The sequence below is a fragment of the Gasterosteus aculeatus genome, chromosome 16 (genome assembly GCF_964276395.1).
Source record: "Gasterosteus aculeatus chromosome 16, fGasAcu3.hap1.1, whole genome shotgun sequence".
NCBI lineage: Eukaryota > Metazoa > Chordata > Actinopteri > Perciformes > Gasterosteidae > Gasterosteus > Gasterosteus aculeatus.
In genome coordinates this window covers 18621416-18640697 of record NC_135704.1, presented here as the reverse complement: position 1 = coordinate 18640697, position 19282 = coordinate 18621416, and the positions used below count along the sequence as shown (strand labels likewise).

Genomic DNA, 19282 nt, shown 5'->3' with positions numbered 1-19282 from the left:
CTTAATCGGCAGTTTACTTTCTTTGACCCAAAGAAGTTCCGTTCACTCCCCGTTTAAGGCCGGCGTCTGCGTCGACGCACTCGTTTCAATTCATGCTTCTAAAAGTCTTGCGGGTGTTGCAGAGCGATTCACCGCCAGAACAACAGGCGGAGTGACGTGTTTTGTTGAAGGCGACCTAGAGAGTCACGTTTATTTATTTATCATAGGCTTTATTGCCCCGTGCGTCGCCACAGCTGCTTTTCATCGCGGACACATTTGTCCCGTATTTTCCTCCACAACTTTGTTCACCTCTCGACCGGCAAACCGGCGTTTGCGGCGATCTCCCTCCGTGAATCCAACCCGCTTCTACAACCCGCCAATGACGGCTCGTATAAGCGCTCATATTTATGCATTTCCTCCGACAAAAGTTCTTAAATCTGCTTCGTTCTCTCGTAAACATCCTTTGTTTTAATAATGGCGGTATCGGGCTATGAAAGCGGAAATCTCCGTAAAGGACGTAGTTAGCGGACCAATCGCAGTGCTTGCGCGCTAGAAAAATGTCTCGACACACGCAAGGAGGTGTGAAAAGGCACGCAAGGGACACGCAAGGGGGTCCTCTGCAGCCCTTTCATGCAGCGCCGACTGCATCAAATGAAGCTGGCGCTCTCAAGAGGTGTGTTGAGGGTTGCCAGGCGCTGCTTATCTGAGACAAATTGGCCGGGGTGAGGTTTATTTTGGGGGGGGGGGGGGGAATTATCGCCGCAAGCTTCACACACACACACACACGCACACACACCTCCGTTCACGGGCTCTGATTGGATTCACGCCCCACACACCTTCCTCCGACCTCACCTCTTCCATCATCACCTCCTCCTCTGGAACCTCGTGGATTCACACTTCTCCGGCAGCCTCTGACATTTTGCTCTGGATTTCCTCCCCCAACCCGTTTATCGGGAGGTCTTTCCTTCTGAGCGGCTTCTCACTCGCTGCACGGGGGTCACCGCGCCGCTTCTCCCCAAAATACCAAAGTCAAAGGCTGTCGAGTGTTGTTGCAACACGTCCAACACAAACGCATTCGGCATATGTGATGAGTAGATTGAGTGTGTGTGCGGAGCGCTCAGCCTCAGGAAAACCACACGCAGGTGGGAAACCTGCTGGTTCGGGGATACCCGGGTATCAGAGCTACGGAGAGCTGCATTGTGGGTAATGCTTAAACGAGCAGGGGGGGGTTACACCGTGTTGTAGAAGCAGCCCATTTCATGTCCCATCCCTGTGGTGATGAAATCATTGCACATTGCCTTAAAAAGGGAAATGATAGAAGTGAGATTTGTGTCCTCGTCTGTCCCGCAGCAGGCACAGCTCGTGCCCAGGTGGCTTCTGGGGGAAAAGACATCAGGTGTAATTCCCAGGGAGAAAAAGAAGAACCCCCCCCGTTTAAAACCATTTCTCTGGGTACCCATCTGAGAAAAGAGAACAAACTCCTTTAGAAAGGAATAAAGGAGCTTCAGGAGGAGGACGACTCTCTGGTCCCAGACGCACCTGAAACCTCCTGAATCCTCCATCACTGCAGTCATGGAGACACCAGCAGGACAAAGGACACCGCCAGCCTCCCGTGTGGTCCCATTGTTTTCTGCTGGGGGGACGTGGGGGCCGTGACGACGAGGTGAGGACTTGGCCTCTTAAAGGGATAGAGGGGGTGTTTGGACCTAAAGTAGAAGGCGTCGGGAGGAGTTCAAGTTGAAGTGAGCGAAATAATTGGATCATTTTCAACCTGTGCGCCTTTCTGCTGTGAGCTGAAGCTGTAATCTAAGGTCTCCTCCAACTCTCACACCAACGAAAAGCTTTCCGAGGACAAGGATGCCAGCTGAAAACACTAAATAGTGTCTAAACACCATCGAGAGTCAAATGGAATACGTCGGCCCCGCTGGTCAATCACTACACACAAATGTAGATTTGTAACTTCTTTCACCTCCTATTTTCTTTTCCAGCTCCCTTTAAAAATAGAAGTTACGAGCTTCAGTCCTCACGGGAACAAAGGCGATAAAAAAAAAAAAAAACGGAACTCGTGTCCATTAATGGAGCTGTAACGTACTTTGGATGAAAGCATCCAGCAGCAAGCTGTCTGCATTAAAAGGAAGCACTCGGGGGATTTCTGTCTGCAGATTATTTAATATCTCGCCCTGCAATCAGTCCACCGGGCGACGCGCACACTCAGCACTTTCAGTCATGTGACTCCACTGCTGGCTGGACAGCGGGCGGACCGACGCGGCGGCGTTTACCCGCCGGCTGCCTGTCTGCCACGGCAGAGGATGAAGCCTCTGAGGCCCTTTAGTCACGTCCCACATTGGGTCTCATTGGTCCTCACACGCCCTGAGGCGGGACCTCGACGAGAGCCGAGCTACACGGATGTGAGCGGGCGCAGACTTCTGACTCCCCGGTTGTCACGGGTTTCCGCGAGGGTTTGGATTAAAATCATCCGACGCGCTGAGGGGGGAACCGACAAAGAATAGAACCATGTTTCATCAATAGCAGAAACGGTAACGGTGGCGCGCTTTGATCAAGGTGGTGAGTTCTGCTCGCTAGAGGATATTCTTTATCATCAGTAGTCCGAGAGGCAGAGGTTACAAAATAAACCCAAAAACAAAAGACAAGACGAAAAAGTTTCTCCCATTGATTAAGCAAAAAAAACGTCTGGTTTGACGTCAAAGTGATTTAAGGCCACGAGCTTCTCAGCCTTTGTGCACGTGTGTGTAGTAGTGTGTAATAGTTCATCTCCACGTCACTGCCGTCTCACCTCACCAGGACACACACACACACACACACACACACACACACACACACACAGCAGAGTTGCAGCTAGATGAAGAGACAACATCTCAAAAACATGTTAAAAAACAGTTATTGGAACTAGTAGATCTTATTGGTAATTACACATCATAAGCTGCTTAGAACGAGTCTTTGCAAGTAATAGATCTCATCATAACGTCTCTAATCTCTATTTGATCAATAAATACAAATCATTTTAAATTCTCACCTGAACAAAAGTACAATTTACTTATCGCAAAAATACACGTGAGCTTGGTTGACGTTAGCGGAGGTATTTATCCAAGCGGCACCGTGCTAACGGCGAGTAGCTCTTCATCAGGGGAAGAACACGCCATCGACTGGTTCAGTCTGAAATACGACACACGGCTCAGGGGCCTGACAGCCCCCCCCCTCCTACTTGGGCAGATTTTAGACCCCAGGAACACACAAACACAGCCTCCATCAGCCGGTTAGCAACAGCTCATCAAATAACAGTTGCCTCCGGTCGATTTGCCAGACGGAACATTTAAATTTGACACAGAGGCTCATAAGCGTCCTCCCTCTCTCTCACACACACACACACACACACACAGAAACCCAGGAAAGCAAATGCATCTGGCAACCGACAAAGCGACATCTTCACGAGCATAAAGTCACACAAAGCAACGGCCAACGTTTATCGCCGCACCGATTATGCACAAACAACCAATGCATCCATGACGTGCGCATATCGATCATCAAAGGACGCCTGCGGCATAGAGACATTCTCTCCGGCGCTCCCTCAGAGATGTTTTAATTCCCATCATCTCCACAAAGCCGTAGGCGTGAGGACAGTTGTCTTTGGCCACCGTAGGAGCTGCGAGGACACAAAGGAGGCAGAAGACGACCCGAGACACCAGCAGGCGTGAAGAAGCAACGCAGGATCAAACGGATTCAGTGCGCGACGGGTCTGCTGCCCCCTGTCTGTGTGTGTGTGTGTGTGTGTGTGTGTGTGTGAGGGACGAGGTGTGTGTGTGATTTACAGTGGCTTACCAAAGATATTAGTGGAATGTCCTTTCTTGGCGAGGGGCTTCAGCTCGTTGTGTCCCCAGCCGTACTGTCGGTAGCTGTCCCACGCATGCTTCATCATCTGAGAAACAAAGAGGCCTTGTTAGGAGATCGAGACACAGCCGAGGGATCGGGGGGGGGGGGACAGGGGGGTAGCAGGGTGATGATGTCTACATTTACACCGTTATTGCACTAAAACGTTGATCATTTGGTTTCTTAATCAGTAAGATTAATTCCTGCAAAATTGACCAGATGCAGCAGAGAGGAACTCAAGTTATTACAATCATTACAAATATATAATATATATATATATAATAACAAGCTTTGTACATTTAAAACAATTCCACGCTGGCATTTTGACTGTTGAGGGTGAAAAGACATGAAACATATCTGGTAAGATCGCGTCACGCGCGTGCACGAAACAAAGCGACGTCCGCTAGCTGGCCAGCTAGCTACGCTAACGGCGTGACGGTAATCCACTTTGCGAGACGACAGCACCAACGTCATCAGAGTACTTAATTCAGCGCACAGGGTGAAAACAATGATTGATCCCGTGGAGTAAATGTGGCACGTGGCCGTTCAATAATACAAATCAATAAGCTCCGCTGGGAGAAGAAGAAAGACGCCTTCTGTTTGAAAACTATTCATTTTGATTCAGGCCTTTGCTCTCTTTCAATATTAAACTAATTGGCACCTGAGGGCCACCTGAGTGATTTAAATCAGCAATTCATCACTAAACTGCTGCATGTCCTGCACACACTGAACGCGACAATGAGCGCACGCACATTATCGCGTATCTGTAGCCGGATGGAACTGAAATCTCTTCTTCGTGCGGGAGAGGTGGAGGAGGAGGATATAAAAGAAGAGCAGGAGATTGTGAAATGGGCCCTGACATGGAGGCTGATGCGGAGAAGAGGCGCTCGGGGGGGCAAACGGAGAAGATGACACAGCCGAGCAGCGGAGCGGCTGCCAGCTTCTCACTCAAGCACTGCTGCTCTCCTTCAAATGAAAAAGCCGTTTTCCTGCTCCTCTTCCTCACGTGGCGTCGACTGCCTCGGACGAGCACATTCCCTGTCTGCTTCCACTGATACCCGTTGGCTCACTCCTCCCCGTGGGCCGTCGCCGTGGCAGCGCTCCTCTAGACTCCACCTGCGGCTACGGCGGCGCTTTGTTTTCCGATGTCGACCTTGACGATGGCGAGCTGAGCTCGTACCAGCGCTCCCCGTCGCACAGCCGGTCTGGTTCATGGCGTTTTATTCACAGTTACCGCAGAGAACCGTCGCTCCGTGTTAATGTTGTCGCCCCCTGTGGACCAACGCGGTCTCTTCTCACCAGCATCCCTTCAGACGCCCCGCGTGCAGCAGCGTCTGATGAACAAACGGTGCAGCACCAGGCAGCAGGGTGCAAGCGCACGCACACACACACACACACACACACACACACACACACACACACACACCTCCTGCCAGCGGGGAACTATCTGGCCGCCTCTCGATGGCGCCGTGTGAGCGCCGCCTCCCCTCCTTGGAGCGGGCAGAGCCGAGCTGGTAGACGAGGGCCAGCGGCTTCGCTGTGTCCCGGGCCCCCACGTGGCTTTCCAAGTCGTACGCCACGACACACACACACACACATAAATCACCCGCACACACACCGTGACATGGACACTTAAGTGCTGGCTGACTCCCCTTGATCCACGTTGATTGGATACTTCATCAAAATCTGATTGGCCCGTATGCCAAGGACGAGCGCCACGGTGCAGGGTGCTCGGCGATGTTGACAAACTGCTTATTTAAAAAGGACCTTGGAATACTAATTGGGCATTAAACTAGAAAATTCCGTGATTGATTCTGACAGCCACATCTTGCAGACACAGCGACAGGAGGTTTCTTCTTCGGGCCGAGCAGACAGTTAATCAGAAGAGGAACATGAATCCAGAGCACTTCTGTGGAAATCATCTCCCAGGAGGCTTTGCAACCACCAACGACTAAACATGTCAACAAGAAAAAAAATCTGCCTTCAAACTAAACCAAAAACAGTCAGCCACAGCCCCAGTGCATGATGGGTAGCAGTGGTCCGTAAGCCTCATGTGGCTGCCAGCTCTGCTCCAGAGAGTCCAGCCGGTGGGGCCTGATGAGCCACTTTAGAAAATACATTTACTAAGAATTATTAAGCTGTTTATTGATAGAAAGCTGTGGAAGTGAGTGATTCAACTTCTTACCGGTGTCTTGAGGAAAAACCACAAAAAAAAGTGCAAATAGTGAATTTCAACTTGTACCTATAACAACGTACAGTGTAATTCAGAAGCTGATTCAAAATTGGTTTGGTTGTGTATTTCTTGCTAAACGCTGCTACCGTGACAAAGAAAACTCTCGTTGGGGAGAAAGTCTCCTGCGTTTAAATACTGCTCATTTACTCATTTAAATACTGCTGTCATGCATCTTTAAAACAAAGCAGCGTCCAGCCAGAGGCGTGACCTTCGAACCGAGAGAGAGAAGAAGCACAATCTCCCAAAGTACCAACAGGCGTGATTCACACACAAAATGAAAAATGTAAAATCAGCACAGTGCTGCACCTCCAGTCAGTGTGAGGGATTTAAAGCACCCTCGTCCCTCTCATCTCCCTCCAAATAGCCCCCTTCCCCCCCCGTCCCTCTCTGGCTTGACGGAGGGCCTTTCAGAGGATGCTTGAGGGCGGCGAGACTGTGACATCTGAATCGCTTCCCGCAGTAAATACAGTCACGGCAATCAGGCAGAAGGGGGAGGACAATAAATGTGCCGTGAAATCGAGGCAGCAAAAGACTGTAGAATTCTTTTTCTTTCCTTACACATCTGTAAGGGGCTCGGGGAGCCGTTTACACGCATCGATCGGGAGGTGACGACCACGGCCAGAGGACTCTCACCACCATGTCCAGGTTTGGATCGGTTGTTATGGCAACAAAAGCTTTAGCGCACCAATTATAAACATACATTTTTCATTCATTTTATCCAAAACGACTTCCAAAAAATGCATTCAACATGACATTTGTTTTCATGACATATTTTAATATAACTTTTTGACTTTCTTCAAAATATTTCTCAACTTAATATTTTTTTCCATTACCTTTTTCGACCTAATATTTGTTTACCGTTTTTCAAAACGAGAACATTTTTTTTACTTTTTTATATCTATTTTTCAAACATATCTTTACTTTTTTATATATATATTTTTCTAACATATTTTTACTTTTTTCTACATGAGTTTTTGATCTTATATAAATTTTGACATTTTTTTTCGATGACATTCTGCAACCTATATTTAACATTTTAACATATTTTTTGACATACTTTTAGTTAACTTATACTTTAAACATTTTTTCTTGCACCTAATACTTTCTGAACCTTAACCTATTCAACAGATTTACTTTTTTTTTTTCAATTACATTTCCGATGACATCGTCCGACCTAATGTTTTCGTACTTCTTTTTCCTAAAACATTTTTCAACATAACATATTTTGCCTTTTTTCACCCCTAGTTTATTCTGAGTTTTCCCCAAAATATTTTTTGACGTTATTTATTTTTACCTTTTTGACCCCCAAACATTTTCTAAATGTAATTCTCGATTTAATATTTAGATTTTTTTCAAAAAAAATTTAACCTAACAGACTTTGACATTCGTCAACCTAAGATTTATCAACATCTTTTGCTTTTTTTCCCCACAAAACATTTGAGAAACAACATTGACTTTTTTAAATGTATTCGGCCACATTATGACTTATTCAAAAGCTGAAAGCATGATTTCTCCTAAAACAGATTAAAAAAAAAATTTAAAACCAAAATAAAAACCTCTTGTATAGAATTTGTGTACAGATATCGTGTGGGCGACAGGTTGCTTCGAGCAAATTCATTATGTTGAGTTATGAATGTGATGATGTTTGGAACTCGGAACTGTCAGAATTAGATGTCAGATTCTTGAATTATGGACAAAAATGTGTTTAATGAGGTCACGGTGACTTTTGATCACAATGTGTTCGTCCCTAAAAAGTTTGAGCGGATATTTGGAGAACCGTCATTACTGCGCTATCACCTACGATGGCAGCGATGCAGAGTCACTGGCTGGATCACGTCCACGTCCGTTAAAAGGTTCATTCGTGCATATCGAGGACAACATCCAGCAGCTCAGCTGACATGAAGCATCAGAGGGAACCGCTTCTCAAATGTCACGCGCCACAAAAGCCAGCGACAGGTGATACGACCGAACATACTCGCCACCTTTTCACGTCCCAAAGGACATAAAACGTGAACAACACAAAGGAGGGGGTGGGTGTTTTTCAAGATGGCCGACTCCTGCCAGATTCGTGGCGTCCGCCGAGACGTGATTATTGCTTTGCACGAATCAATGCGGCAATCCTTCTGAAAACTGAAGATTTGTATGAGTCGACGGAGCTGCTGGTGGGTGGAAGATGCATCCAGAGGGGGAGAAAGGGTTAAAGAGACACAGAGCAGGGGCGTGATGAAAGCTGAGCTGTGCCCTACCCGGAGGAGGGTGCGCCCCCCCCCGTCCCTCCCACACTCTTCTCCCTCCCCCTTCAATGGCGGCCACAGATCCGTCTCTCGCTGACAGCTCAGCAGTCCACTAACTACTTGTAACTTGTTTCTCCAACATTATCGATGAATATCGACTGACGGACCTTATTGGAGGGCAACCGTGCATTTGTGCAGTAACAGCCGGCTTGTTTGAGTAGCTCTGAGCCAGCAGTACTTCACCATGCGACAGGTGAATAGTATTGGAGCGGTTAATAGTCAAATTCATTCCATTCCTTCTCGTTTATTGCCCTTAAGCTCTCCCCGGCTCCAGGCGGCGGTTTAATGGGCGCTTATGGTCGGGTTGCGTAATTAGCAGGAAAGGACAAAGTGGGAAGTAGCGGAGGGGAAGTAAAAGGAAGCTTTTTGTGTTCCCCCGACTCTATGAAATATGTATTGAGAGGAGCGTAGCGACGAGGCCGGTTTCTATTTCTGGAGGAACAAAGGGGGGCGACCGGTCCGCTCCCTTGGCGGCGGTCATGAGGAGACGCGACGTCATTGCGACGGGCCGTGTCACAGATCATGCTCTCCACATGAGGGCGAGGACCAAGGTGATTGCAGCAGTCAGGCCCGAGGGAAGCGCTGATGTGCACAGTCAAACACGGGCGGCATCGAAGAGCAGCTTTTTAGTTCCAGTTAAGCTTCAAGGTTTGTTATGAAACCAGCGGAAAGAAAAACACAATGAGACAACTGTTCGACAAAGTCAAAATCACCACACATGCAGAGACATCTCCACAAGGGACGACCAGAAGACAGATGCTGAGTCAAGGCACCACAATTGTTGGCCTGCTTGTGCAGTTGTGATTGGTCGGAAGTGGTAATCAGGAGAAGAGGAGCATTTACAGCTGCTCTCTCCTTGCTCGACATTCTGTGAATGCAATTATGAGGAGAAATGAAAAGAAAGGGGCATTTACAGAGAGAGAGGAGAGAACGATACGGGTCTGCACGAAGCCCCATCTGCATTCTGCACAGGCTCCATCCGTCTGGCTTCACCGGCGCATGTACGGTGTACTAAACTGTGTACTAAATATCAGCTTTCCTCATTAAATCCATAAAGGAATAGTTATGACAGGTTGTTTTCTAAAAGACATTCATGCGATCCTAGATTCAGAAAGCGGGGAAACATCTGGATGAAGTTAGAAGCTCAATAACGAAACATCTGTGCGTGTGAGCGCTCACGCCAGGTCATGCAGAACAGTCCTGGTCCGACGTGTCCAGTCCAACGTCTCACGCCTGCACGGACACACTGCTTGTGTGACATATTTCAAACAGCGTTGTTGTTGTTCTCATGTAGTTTTGTCGTTGTTATTTGAATTGTTCCGTCAGAGGGACGACAGAACTGTGGGGATAATTGGAGGCACTGTGGGGAGAGGAACCGAGGTGCCGTCCATTCTGCTTATCGTACCAGATATCGTGTGATCGACCCCCCCAGGGAGCACACAACGATGCATGATGGGTAAACGCTCTCACCTCTCGGATCTTGTCGCGCCTCTCCTTGGCGTCGGGCTCCGGGGGCTCCCCGTCGCTGACGCCCACCACTTTGGGCAACGGGACGGGGGGCAGCGGCTTGGGCCCCGCGTCCTTCTTCTTCAGGTCCTCCATCACTTTGTTCTTCTCCGTCTGGATCTCGGCCTGCAGCTCCTCGCGGGACTTCCTCAGCTTCTCCTTGGCCTCCTGCAGCGCGCGCTCGTGGTCGGCCCGGATCTTGTCCCGCAGGCTCTCCTCCTCCTCCCTGTGGGGGCAAGGCGGAAGGTGAGGTACACGATGGGAGTGAGCTGGAGATGAGAAACAAGCGCGTCTCCTCCTCCCTACGCCGAAGGTGTGAGGGGGAAAAGGAATTGTTAGGATTCTCCTCAACGGTAAAAGGAAAAAAAAGGATGTAAACGCAGCATAAATTATAGAAAAGAAGTGTCAACTATGAGAAATGTGGGCTTTTATAAGTAACACATAGTAGGTCAGCCCAGTCGGACGTGAAGGTTAAGAGGTTCACGCGTGTACCTTCACGTGGTCGTCGTCATCATGTCGTAACCTTCTAGAATCACATTCCTTTAAAACGTGTTTTAAAACGGGGGATCCGGAGCCTCAGGATGCAGAGAACAATAAACCTGAGAAACCTCGCCAATAGCTGCGATAACACGAGAGCTCGTCTATCGGCGACCTCCTGTGTGATGAGCTGAAATGTGGGCGGAACCGCGACCCGCTGAGGTACGTGTGGACGCAGCTGCAGGCCTGCGCGGCTCGACCTCAGAACACAACACCACGGGGGGGGCGTGTGTGCAACAATGTTCCACCTCTGTGCTCTTCTACATGGAGGCACATGGTGTTCTGGGTCATCTGATACTTTTGTGCATGTTTATAATCTTGTGGTGCCAAAGACGATCGTCCCCTTTATGCACGTTTACCTTTCCTTCCTTTAAAGTCCTGTTGATGATTTTACACCAGTGTCCAGTGAGAATGAGCGTGTGTGTGTGTTGACTTAGTGACGGCTTTGAGCGTGTGGCTCGAAACTAAAACATTAGAATAAACCGAGGCTCTGTGGCTGCTTATTTGAATTATTGGTAATGTGAACCCACCGACGGTGAGCAAGAAGTGGACGTAATCATGTGACCTCACTCACTGGTTTGTGGAACGACGTAAGAAGTAGGGGTGGGAATCTCTCGGCACCTCACGATTCGATTCGGATTATCGATTCTAAACCGATAAAACGATTATCGATGCATCTCGATTTTCTAAATTTTCTCAAATCTGAGTTTGCTACTCAGAGGTTGCTAATCACTTCCTACTTTATTTGATAATTAAAGAAAATCAACAGATGAATTATGATGTCTAATTTTTTATAAGAGAAACAAATATGATTTTCTATCAACAATGCAAGAACCAACGCAGCTTGTATTTCAACACAATATGAAGTAGCCGATGTAAAAACTATCTTAAACAGATTCACATTTCTTTTAAATGAAGAAAAAGCTGCTCTTAGTCTCAGACCGGTCGGTATTTGTAAAATACCGGGAAAAAGTCCAAATCTGTGAATATCTTGCCAACTTTCAATACGGATCGACTTTTTGGAAAATGGAAATAATGAGGTGAGATGTGCGCAGGCTCCTCCTTAGTTCAATAAAGTTATTAGATATTCAGATTCAGACTGACGGACCGGTCTGCGAGCTGGACGCATTGCTCTTAATGTGCCGGTAATGATGGTAAATGATGGTTGTAGCTGGTTGTCGTCTACGGTCCACTACGGTTACCGAAGGGGGCGTTTGTTTGTTTGACAACGTTTTATCTCATAATTTAGACTTTCTATCCCCTTTCTTCAGTGCGGAAATGGGCTTCTATAGTTGTGTGAACGCATCACTCCAGCCAATCCAAAGACGGGGTTTGTAACCAATCAGGTGTAGCGACCATGGTGACTGGCTCCGCCCCCTCACTGTCAGAAAGAAAAACAGCGAGCGCGTAGAAAACTCCTTCGAGCGCGAGCAGAGACTCACCTGCATTCATCTGCATGTCCGGCTGCAGACCATCCGGCAGCAGGTGAGGACTTAATGAGCGTATATCCAGCAGCTCCAAGGACACACCGTTATTTATTTATCTACACGCACCGACTTAATGGCGGCTCAACAAGTTGCCGAGCAGCCGCACCGCAATAAAACCTAATGGCGTATGTGACAGAAGCCTGCAGGGCAACATGGGGCGAGCTGCGCACGCAGGAATACAAGAGAACACAGAGGAAGAAGAGCAGACCGGTGAAGACAAGAGAGGACAGCGGATTACGAAGGACAAAGAAGAGAAGAGCATCAACCATCATTCTGACAGCCCATCCTGCTCAGGGACCCACGGGGCCGAGGCTTTTCCCAGCATGCACCAGGTCCAGAGACGGGGGGAAAGCCAGGACACTCGCTCACACGTCAAAAGAGGCGACCCGAGGGGAAAGGAGACGGATTAATGAGCCTTTACACAATGCTTGCATCCATTTAATAGTTCCATCAACATGGGACCAAAATAAACAGCTTCCCAGTTACACAACTTCGCCCTGGAAACCGCTCGTGAATACTCAGATGGAAACTCGCTGTGTCGGACTCGAGAAAACATATTTTGCATCACCAACGTGCCAATTACAGTGGAGCCGGTGGATGCGTGCTTTTGTGTCGTCTTTGTGGGGATTTCATGTTTATTGTGTGTGTGTGTGTCTGTGCGCGCAGAGTGCATGGCCTCCTCTACGCCTCCTTGAGAGAGCCCTCAGCAACACGCATTTCAATGGGATATTCAGAGGGCGCCAATGTAAGACGACTGTGTGTGTGTGTGTTCATGAGATGCGAGGGAGCGTAAGCAAAGAAAGTGAGCAGGTTAAGCCTGAGACGTGTGCTGACGGCTCCACGTACGCAAACATCATCCATGGTAATTCTGTCCCCCCCCCCCCCAGTCTCCCTTCCGCCGAGCCATCCTCACTCAGTCTGGCGTCGCAGACGGTTCCCTTTGAGTCTCGTATAAGGCCGATCTTCCAAATTAAGAGCATCAACAGACTGACGCAACTACCTCCCGCCCCCAGTGACCACGCCCACACCGCCAACCGGCTCCTTCGGCTCTCACGTCCTTGCCACCCCCCCCCAAAAAATGACCCTGCCTTGTATTTTTTGCATTTTGTACGTTAGCCTCACTGCCTGCCAGTTCTTTCTTCTTCAGTGGTGTCGCTCAGCATAAGCAGCCCCCCTCATGGCAACTGGAGGGAAGCAGCCGTCTGTCTGCCTGCTGGGCAGATTTTTCTTCTTTCTTTTTTTTTTTTGAAGCCGTGGAAACAAGGCTCCAGGGTGAGCACGTAACCATGGCAACGAGAGACACACACACACACACACACACACACACACACAGTACATCAGATTTGGGAAGTGATGTAAATTTGGACTGTCGTTATTGGGAATGTTTGGATCGATTGGATCACCGGCCTCCTGTGAGGAAAGCTCAGCTGACTGATATCGTTGGTTCTCCGGGTTCATTCAGGAGGAGAATTGCGATCCGTCTCCGGGCTTCGTTGTCGTCGACACAGAGGTCCCATCACGGAGGGACCGCAGAAAAAGAACAGCAAGTTAAACAGCTGATCGGACCGCAACAGGAAGTGTGTGGAAAGGGTCACAGGAAACGGTCTCTTCGTTCCTACGCATCCAAGGATTGAGCTCCTTCCATCCAGCAAGAGGAATCAGCATCGCTAGGATTTCATTGATAGTTCTACTCTTGATTGATACACCCTATAGGTGCGGTTCCTTGAAACTAACATGGACACATCACGGAGCGCTGTATTGCCGAATGTGTAAACACCCAACGGTGCCTGATCACATGGCGCGTCCATCAATTCATCCCCCCTGCTCGCTTGGTAGCGCTACAGTCACGCCTGCCGTTACTAAGCAACCACAACGGCTGTGATGATGATAATGACTTACTCAGCCTCATTTGCTTGACCTTTCAAACGGCGATGCGGTTGCGTCCTTCGGCGGTAAAGGTGAACTATTATATTATAAATTAGGTAAAAGTGGTTAACGTCTCCTCCATCGATTGACCGTTGACCCTAAAAAAGAAAGAAAACGCCGTAGTCCACCCTGGGGACTCCCCCTCTGCGGTGGGGGGGTTGTTTTAAGGCAGCTGAGCTTTGGCTCGAGGGGTTTTCCCTTCAACGTGAGCCCTCAGACGGCGCCCATGTCCTGCTTCTTTTCCTGCCCCCTCCCTGTGACCCACTTGGCTGGCATGGGAGCCCCGTGGAAGCTCCGCGGAGCGTCGCTGTGGGTGTGTGCCAGCATCCCGTCTCTCCCCCCGCCTCCCGCTCGCTTGCTCCCCCTCCGCGACGGGCACGCGCCCCATTATCTTCGGCGCATTCTCGCCCGTCTCCGTGCTGTTAAAGCAGCCCTCCTGCTTTCTCTTTATCATCTTGTTGTTGCGGCAGAAATCTTTCCTCCCACTTCGCTTGTGTATCAATTATCTGAAGGCAGTCGAGGGCAGCTCGACAAATGCAGCCATCAAAGCCCACAACGCCTCGTTATAGCAGCGCAAAACCACGTTGAAGCTTCTCCGCGTACCTCTCTCCCATGTACAGGCGCACATGTCCCCCCCCCCGGCCTACATGACCCTCTCCTCCAGCATGGGACCACTGAGCAGCCCGGCCAGATGAGGTTCCTCCCCGAGAGGCTCACGATTTCACCGTGACAGAAAACCACCTTCGAGCGCTAGTTTGGGATTCGGTTTCCCCGACTCCATCCTGGAAGCTCTGGCTTCTGCCCAAAGCCACAAAATGAGCACGACCTCTTGATGACGCACAGCTCAGAGATCAGAGCACGAAATAATGAATACGATGAGCTTTTTCTGTCATTTATGATGCATTGCGGCCTATTCACATCTCCTTTCTCTTTATTTATTATTGCAGCTGTTCTACGAGACCCCACACTGGTCCGTTGTCCGTTACGACACCAGATAAGGAACAGCGCTCATCCCTTTGCTTCCTTATCGGGACGGTTATGGTTTATTTTTACAAATAATGTTAATGTTCATCTTGTGTATAAAGGATATCATACTTTCTCCTCTAATCATTGATCATCGTGGTCACTGATGTTCTGCTCGTTGGTCTCACGGTGTGATAAACCTTTTCTGAGGGTTTGATCACATTGGAGACGAGCCATATTGGGGGAGGGGGGGGGGGCAGAAATGCCGCAGTGATAAGCCTGTGATGATTCCGATCACTAATCTGGATATTGCTCCACATATATTCCTCACACACCGAGCAGCCAGTGGTACCTCATTAGCAAAGTCATTTCACCGGGAGCAGCGATTCGTCACATCTCGCTCCGTCCACGTTACGCTTTGCCAAATCTGCAATTACCGTTTTCCAAACTCTGGACCTGCGAGGCCCAAAAAGATCAAATGGTATCGCAAGCAGACTCCCCCGCGTCTCGTGAAACCGCCGAACGGGACATCGGCGTGATGCTAAAACTCAGTTGCTGGAGAAACCAGTGAAGTGGTTGTCATGCCGACGGCCGTTGTTGTCACGGGACGGTCAACTTCTCAAACAGCATCTTATCAAGATGGCGGAGGATTGTCCTCTCCAGGTGGTGCGAGTAGACGCTCTTTGGCATATTTAGTTTGTCACCCGAGTCATTTTACGTGTCTGGACACATTTCGATGGGCTTTGACCCTGAAAACCTGTTTGTTCCTGAATGCATCTCTGTTATGGAGCAACTCCATATCCAGCAGTTACTGATGCATCAACGCTCGGCATTATGGGTGTTCAAGGGTGACTTCCATTTGATTGGAGGGGGACTGCACAGAGGTCACTACATGCATTATTGTACTCTTTGTTTTACACACCCAGCATCTATTTTTCAGCATCCTGCAGGTGAAAACGGGCCGACACCTGATCTCCTCCACACGGAGTGGTAGAAATACGACACGACCGTGTGACTAACCGCAGATAATGAATGGTGACTTGCAGTTATCTGAGGAGATGTCCTTATGGGGATATAATGATAAAAACCTGCCTCATTATCTCTCTAAATGTAATACAGCAAAACAATGTACAGTCTCTGCTTGTGTATATTCAAAAAACTACTCTAATTGATCTACATCTTCTTATGTGCTTATCAGTCCTAAAAATGCATTTAAATAAATATCACAATACAATATTTTGACGTGGATTGTTTTGTCAATCCTGATATCTGCTTTGTGAAGAACTTGAATTGTTACAGGATGCAGACTTTGCATGTGGAGAAAGGATTCCATGGTCTGATTATTGTTGTGTAGTGAAATGGGATTATGCTGACCCTGCTTAACGTGCATTTCAGAGGACAAAGATCGGTTCATTGCGCGTCAGAATTAAGCCGTAATAACAGTATTAGAGCAGCAGGTTTAGATCCAAAACAATGAGAAATACCACCATCTGGTATGAAAATGTGTTTTTGTTTTCTGCTTTCATTAATTGAGATCAAGGATTAGTTATTTAGACCAAATGGTGGTTGGTTGTTTGTTTGTCAAAGCGACTGCTGACAAGGCCACGTGCCTCACGCAGTGCCCGAATTCAAATGTATTCACCTGCTTTGAATGTTGGATCTTTTGTTTCCTCCACCTCCTCGGGCCTCGGACCGCGGTAAGGGCCGTATCGTATAGTTAGAAACTCCTCACGTGGACTGTAACATTGGCACAACACTCTCACCGTGATGACATCATCCATCAGCACCATTGTCATTGCTGAAACGTTTCTCTGATCTCCTGTGTGACACCGTGTGGGATACAGAATATTGCCTCAGCCCTCCAGCAGCGACAGCGCCAGAAACAGAAAAGAATACACCCCCACGTCGTATCCCCCCCCCCCCCCCCTCAGCCAGACATCATCACACTCTAGCAGGCCGGTAACGTGGAGTACGACCTGCAGCCATCAGGCTAACCCGTTTAAAAAGCCCACACCGCCATCTTTTCACTCCGTTTGTCCCCAATGGGTGATGAGCCCCTCCCTCGGTTTGGCGTAGCCAGTAAGCCCAGCTGAGCTCTAGAGAAACCCTTAGACCTTTGACACCCCCCCTTCTCGACCAGCACACTGCGGTTACTAAATCCACCTTTGCATCAGATCACTGCCAGTAACAATCAGCATACACACAACTTCTCACGTGGCAATCTGACAAACCCAATGTACAGGCCGTCCTGTGGAGAGGGTGGGCTACTCGTACTCCCACCCTGCTCTACCTCCTCGGGAACAACGGTGCTGCAGGTGTTACCCAAAGGACTTGAACGTCTAAACAAATCAAAATGACGACGACGCGGCTTCACTCTGGGCCGGTGGAAGGTGTTTAACGGCACCTTGAGCTTTGCCTTCTGCTTCATGCAGGAACGTTCCGTGTTGAATCTACAAATCGGTATTTGGGCACCGATTCCAGAATCTTGGTATTCTGTCCAGCTCCAACGAGCTTGGCGGCGTGTGTGCACGTACTAACTTGTGCTCCTTTATCAGCAAAGCTATATCCACACAGGACACCGACCGAGATTTACTTTGCACAGAAATGATATCCAGGATCACACTAAATGCGATGCTGTCCCGGGCTTTAAATACGATCTGTGGGGCTTCGATGCTGATTTATGGCTGCCATCAGAGCACCCAAGCACAGCCGCGGCCCCGCGGCGCTAACCATAACTGAACTCAACAGAACTCTAACGACGTTCTGCATCCATTCTCCGGTGTTTTCCTCCAGCGTTCACTCACAAAAACAACCCGCAGCAGGAGGACGCCGCCGCCGCCATCCGCCGTACGCCGTGCACGCACTGGAGGCGGAGCAGTGCCGAACGCTACAGAGGCAGGTGCTAACGCGCCGCTAAGAGGAACGCAGTGAAACGGGAGATGCGCATTAATAGAACGCCTCCGAGCGCCATCAGCCCCCGGGTCCACTTGTCTCGCTCCCAATGAGGCTCGCTGACAGCGAGAAACAAACGTCAGACCGCTCAGAGCCAGCTTCCTCAAACTGCCCGTCTAACAGCACGAGGCCGGCCCTCCAGTGCTTGGGGGTCCTTGGGGGGGGTCATACGACGTGAGGGGTGAAGAGCGAGTGACACCTCTCTACAAAAGGGGGGATTGAAAGCTTCAGGGAAGATGGAAAGGTCGTATTATTTCAGACAGCATTTCATGGAGACAGAAAGGAGCTGTCCCTCTCGCACGAGTTGGCGCTGGCGGGACGACGGGATATTTACTGCACTCATTCAGAAAACCGGCTGCCGCCCCTCCATCCGTGGAGAAGATGATCCACACAGAAACCTCCCAATAAAAGGGCAGACGTCCTTGAGCGGGTCAAAGAAGACACGCATGCGATGATACGTCTTCCTCAAGATCACACAGCAGCACCACAGAGTGACTGAAAAGAGCCACCAGACAAATTCAGATTCATCGTGGTGGCAGATGGCGAGCCCGTAAACCTGGTGTCACTTTGGAAGGAACCCAGCATGAAAGCTCATGCTGTGATTTCAGAACCCGAATAGAATAACAACTCAGACGTCCCTGTTTGATCTAAACGGACGAGCGACTTGTTGTCAGAGAGAAACAATGCTTATGGGTTATACATTTATGACACGGGCTGCAACGGGAGAGTGGGTGATATGGTTGGAGGTGATAGATGTAGATGCACAATGTGCCAAATGGGATCTTGCTTGGTGGAGGAGCATTTATTCCAAAGGTGCAGATGAAATAACATCGGACTCGTTTTATTGGATTAGCAAACTCAGCATTGGACGTCTCAAAAAACCTCCCCAAAGACGGCGAAAGAAGCTCGGACGGCACTAAAAGCTTCTGGGAGAATATACTTCTTCTGCGAGATATTTACTTTGTAAAACAGAACGTTGTTTTACTAGAAATGAGGTAAGAAGTGGATGATTTGAGAAGTAGACATACATTCCTTGTGTACGGGAGTGACTGAAAAGCAGAATGATGCTATCGGAGCAGTCTGCTCTGATATGCACATGCATTCAACAATAATCAAAGGCATTGTAACTGAATGCCCACATCTGAAGAATGAACTCCATTTAGGAACAGCTGAGGCAGCAATACCCCCAAAAAAGCACAATTAAGACATTTCCATTAGCTGCTGTAGTAAAAAATGAAATAAGAAAAGACATGAATGCTTATGTGAGGCTAAATGCCCACAGAGCATCTGGATTTAATTTGCATAAAACTAATTTCATGAGATTTCTAATTCTTCTTCCTCAAGTGCATGAATCTCATTGGCTGCTTCTTTGATCTCAATTTAACAAGCCACAAGTCAGAAACTCTTAAAACAGACACGTCCGGCGATACACAAAAACTAAATTAACATAATACCCGGGAATTTGCATCATTATTTTATTTTACAGAGCCATATTCTTTTATTTCTAATAAATGGAATGT

The 19282-nt window shown here is 48.6% G+C and overlaps 1 protein-coding gene across 3 annotated transcripts in view; it reads right to left on the bottom strand.

Moving 5' to 3' along the window:
• The window catches only part of man1a2 (mannosidase, alpha, class 1A, member 2), a 40329-nt gene that overhangs the window by 17694 nt on the left and 3353 nt on the right, over nucleotides 1-19282 (bottom strand). For all 3 annotated transcript variants that reach the window (XM_078090856.1, XM_078090857.1, XM_078090858.1), the window contains exons 3-4: nucleotides 9862-10123; nucleotides 3817-3913 (exon numbers count right to left, since the gene is read on the bottom strand). In XM_078090856.1, coding sequence (XP_077946982.1) covers nucleotides 3817-3913; nucleotides 9862-10123 — 359 coding nt within the window. The remainder of the gene's footprint in view (nucleotides 1-3816; nucleotides 3914-9861; nucleotides 10124-19282) is intronic.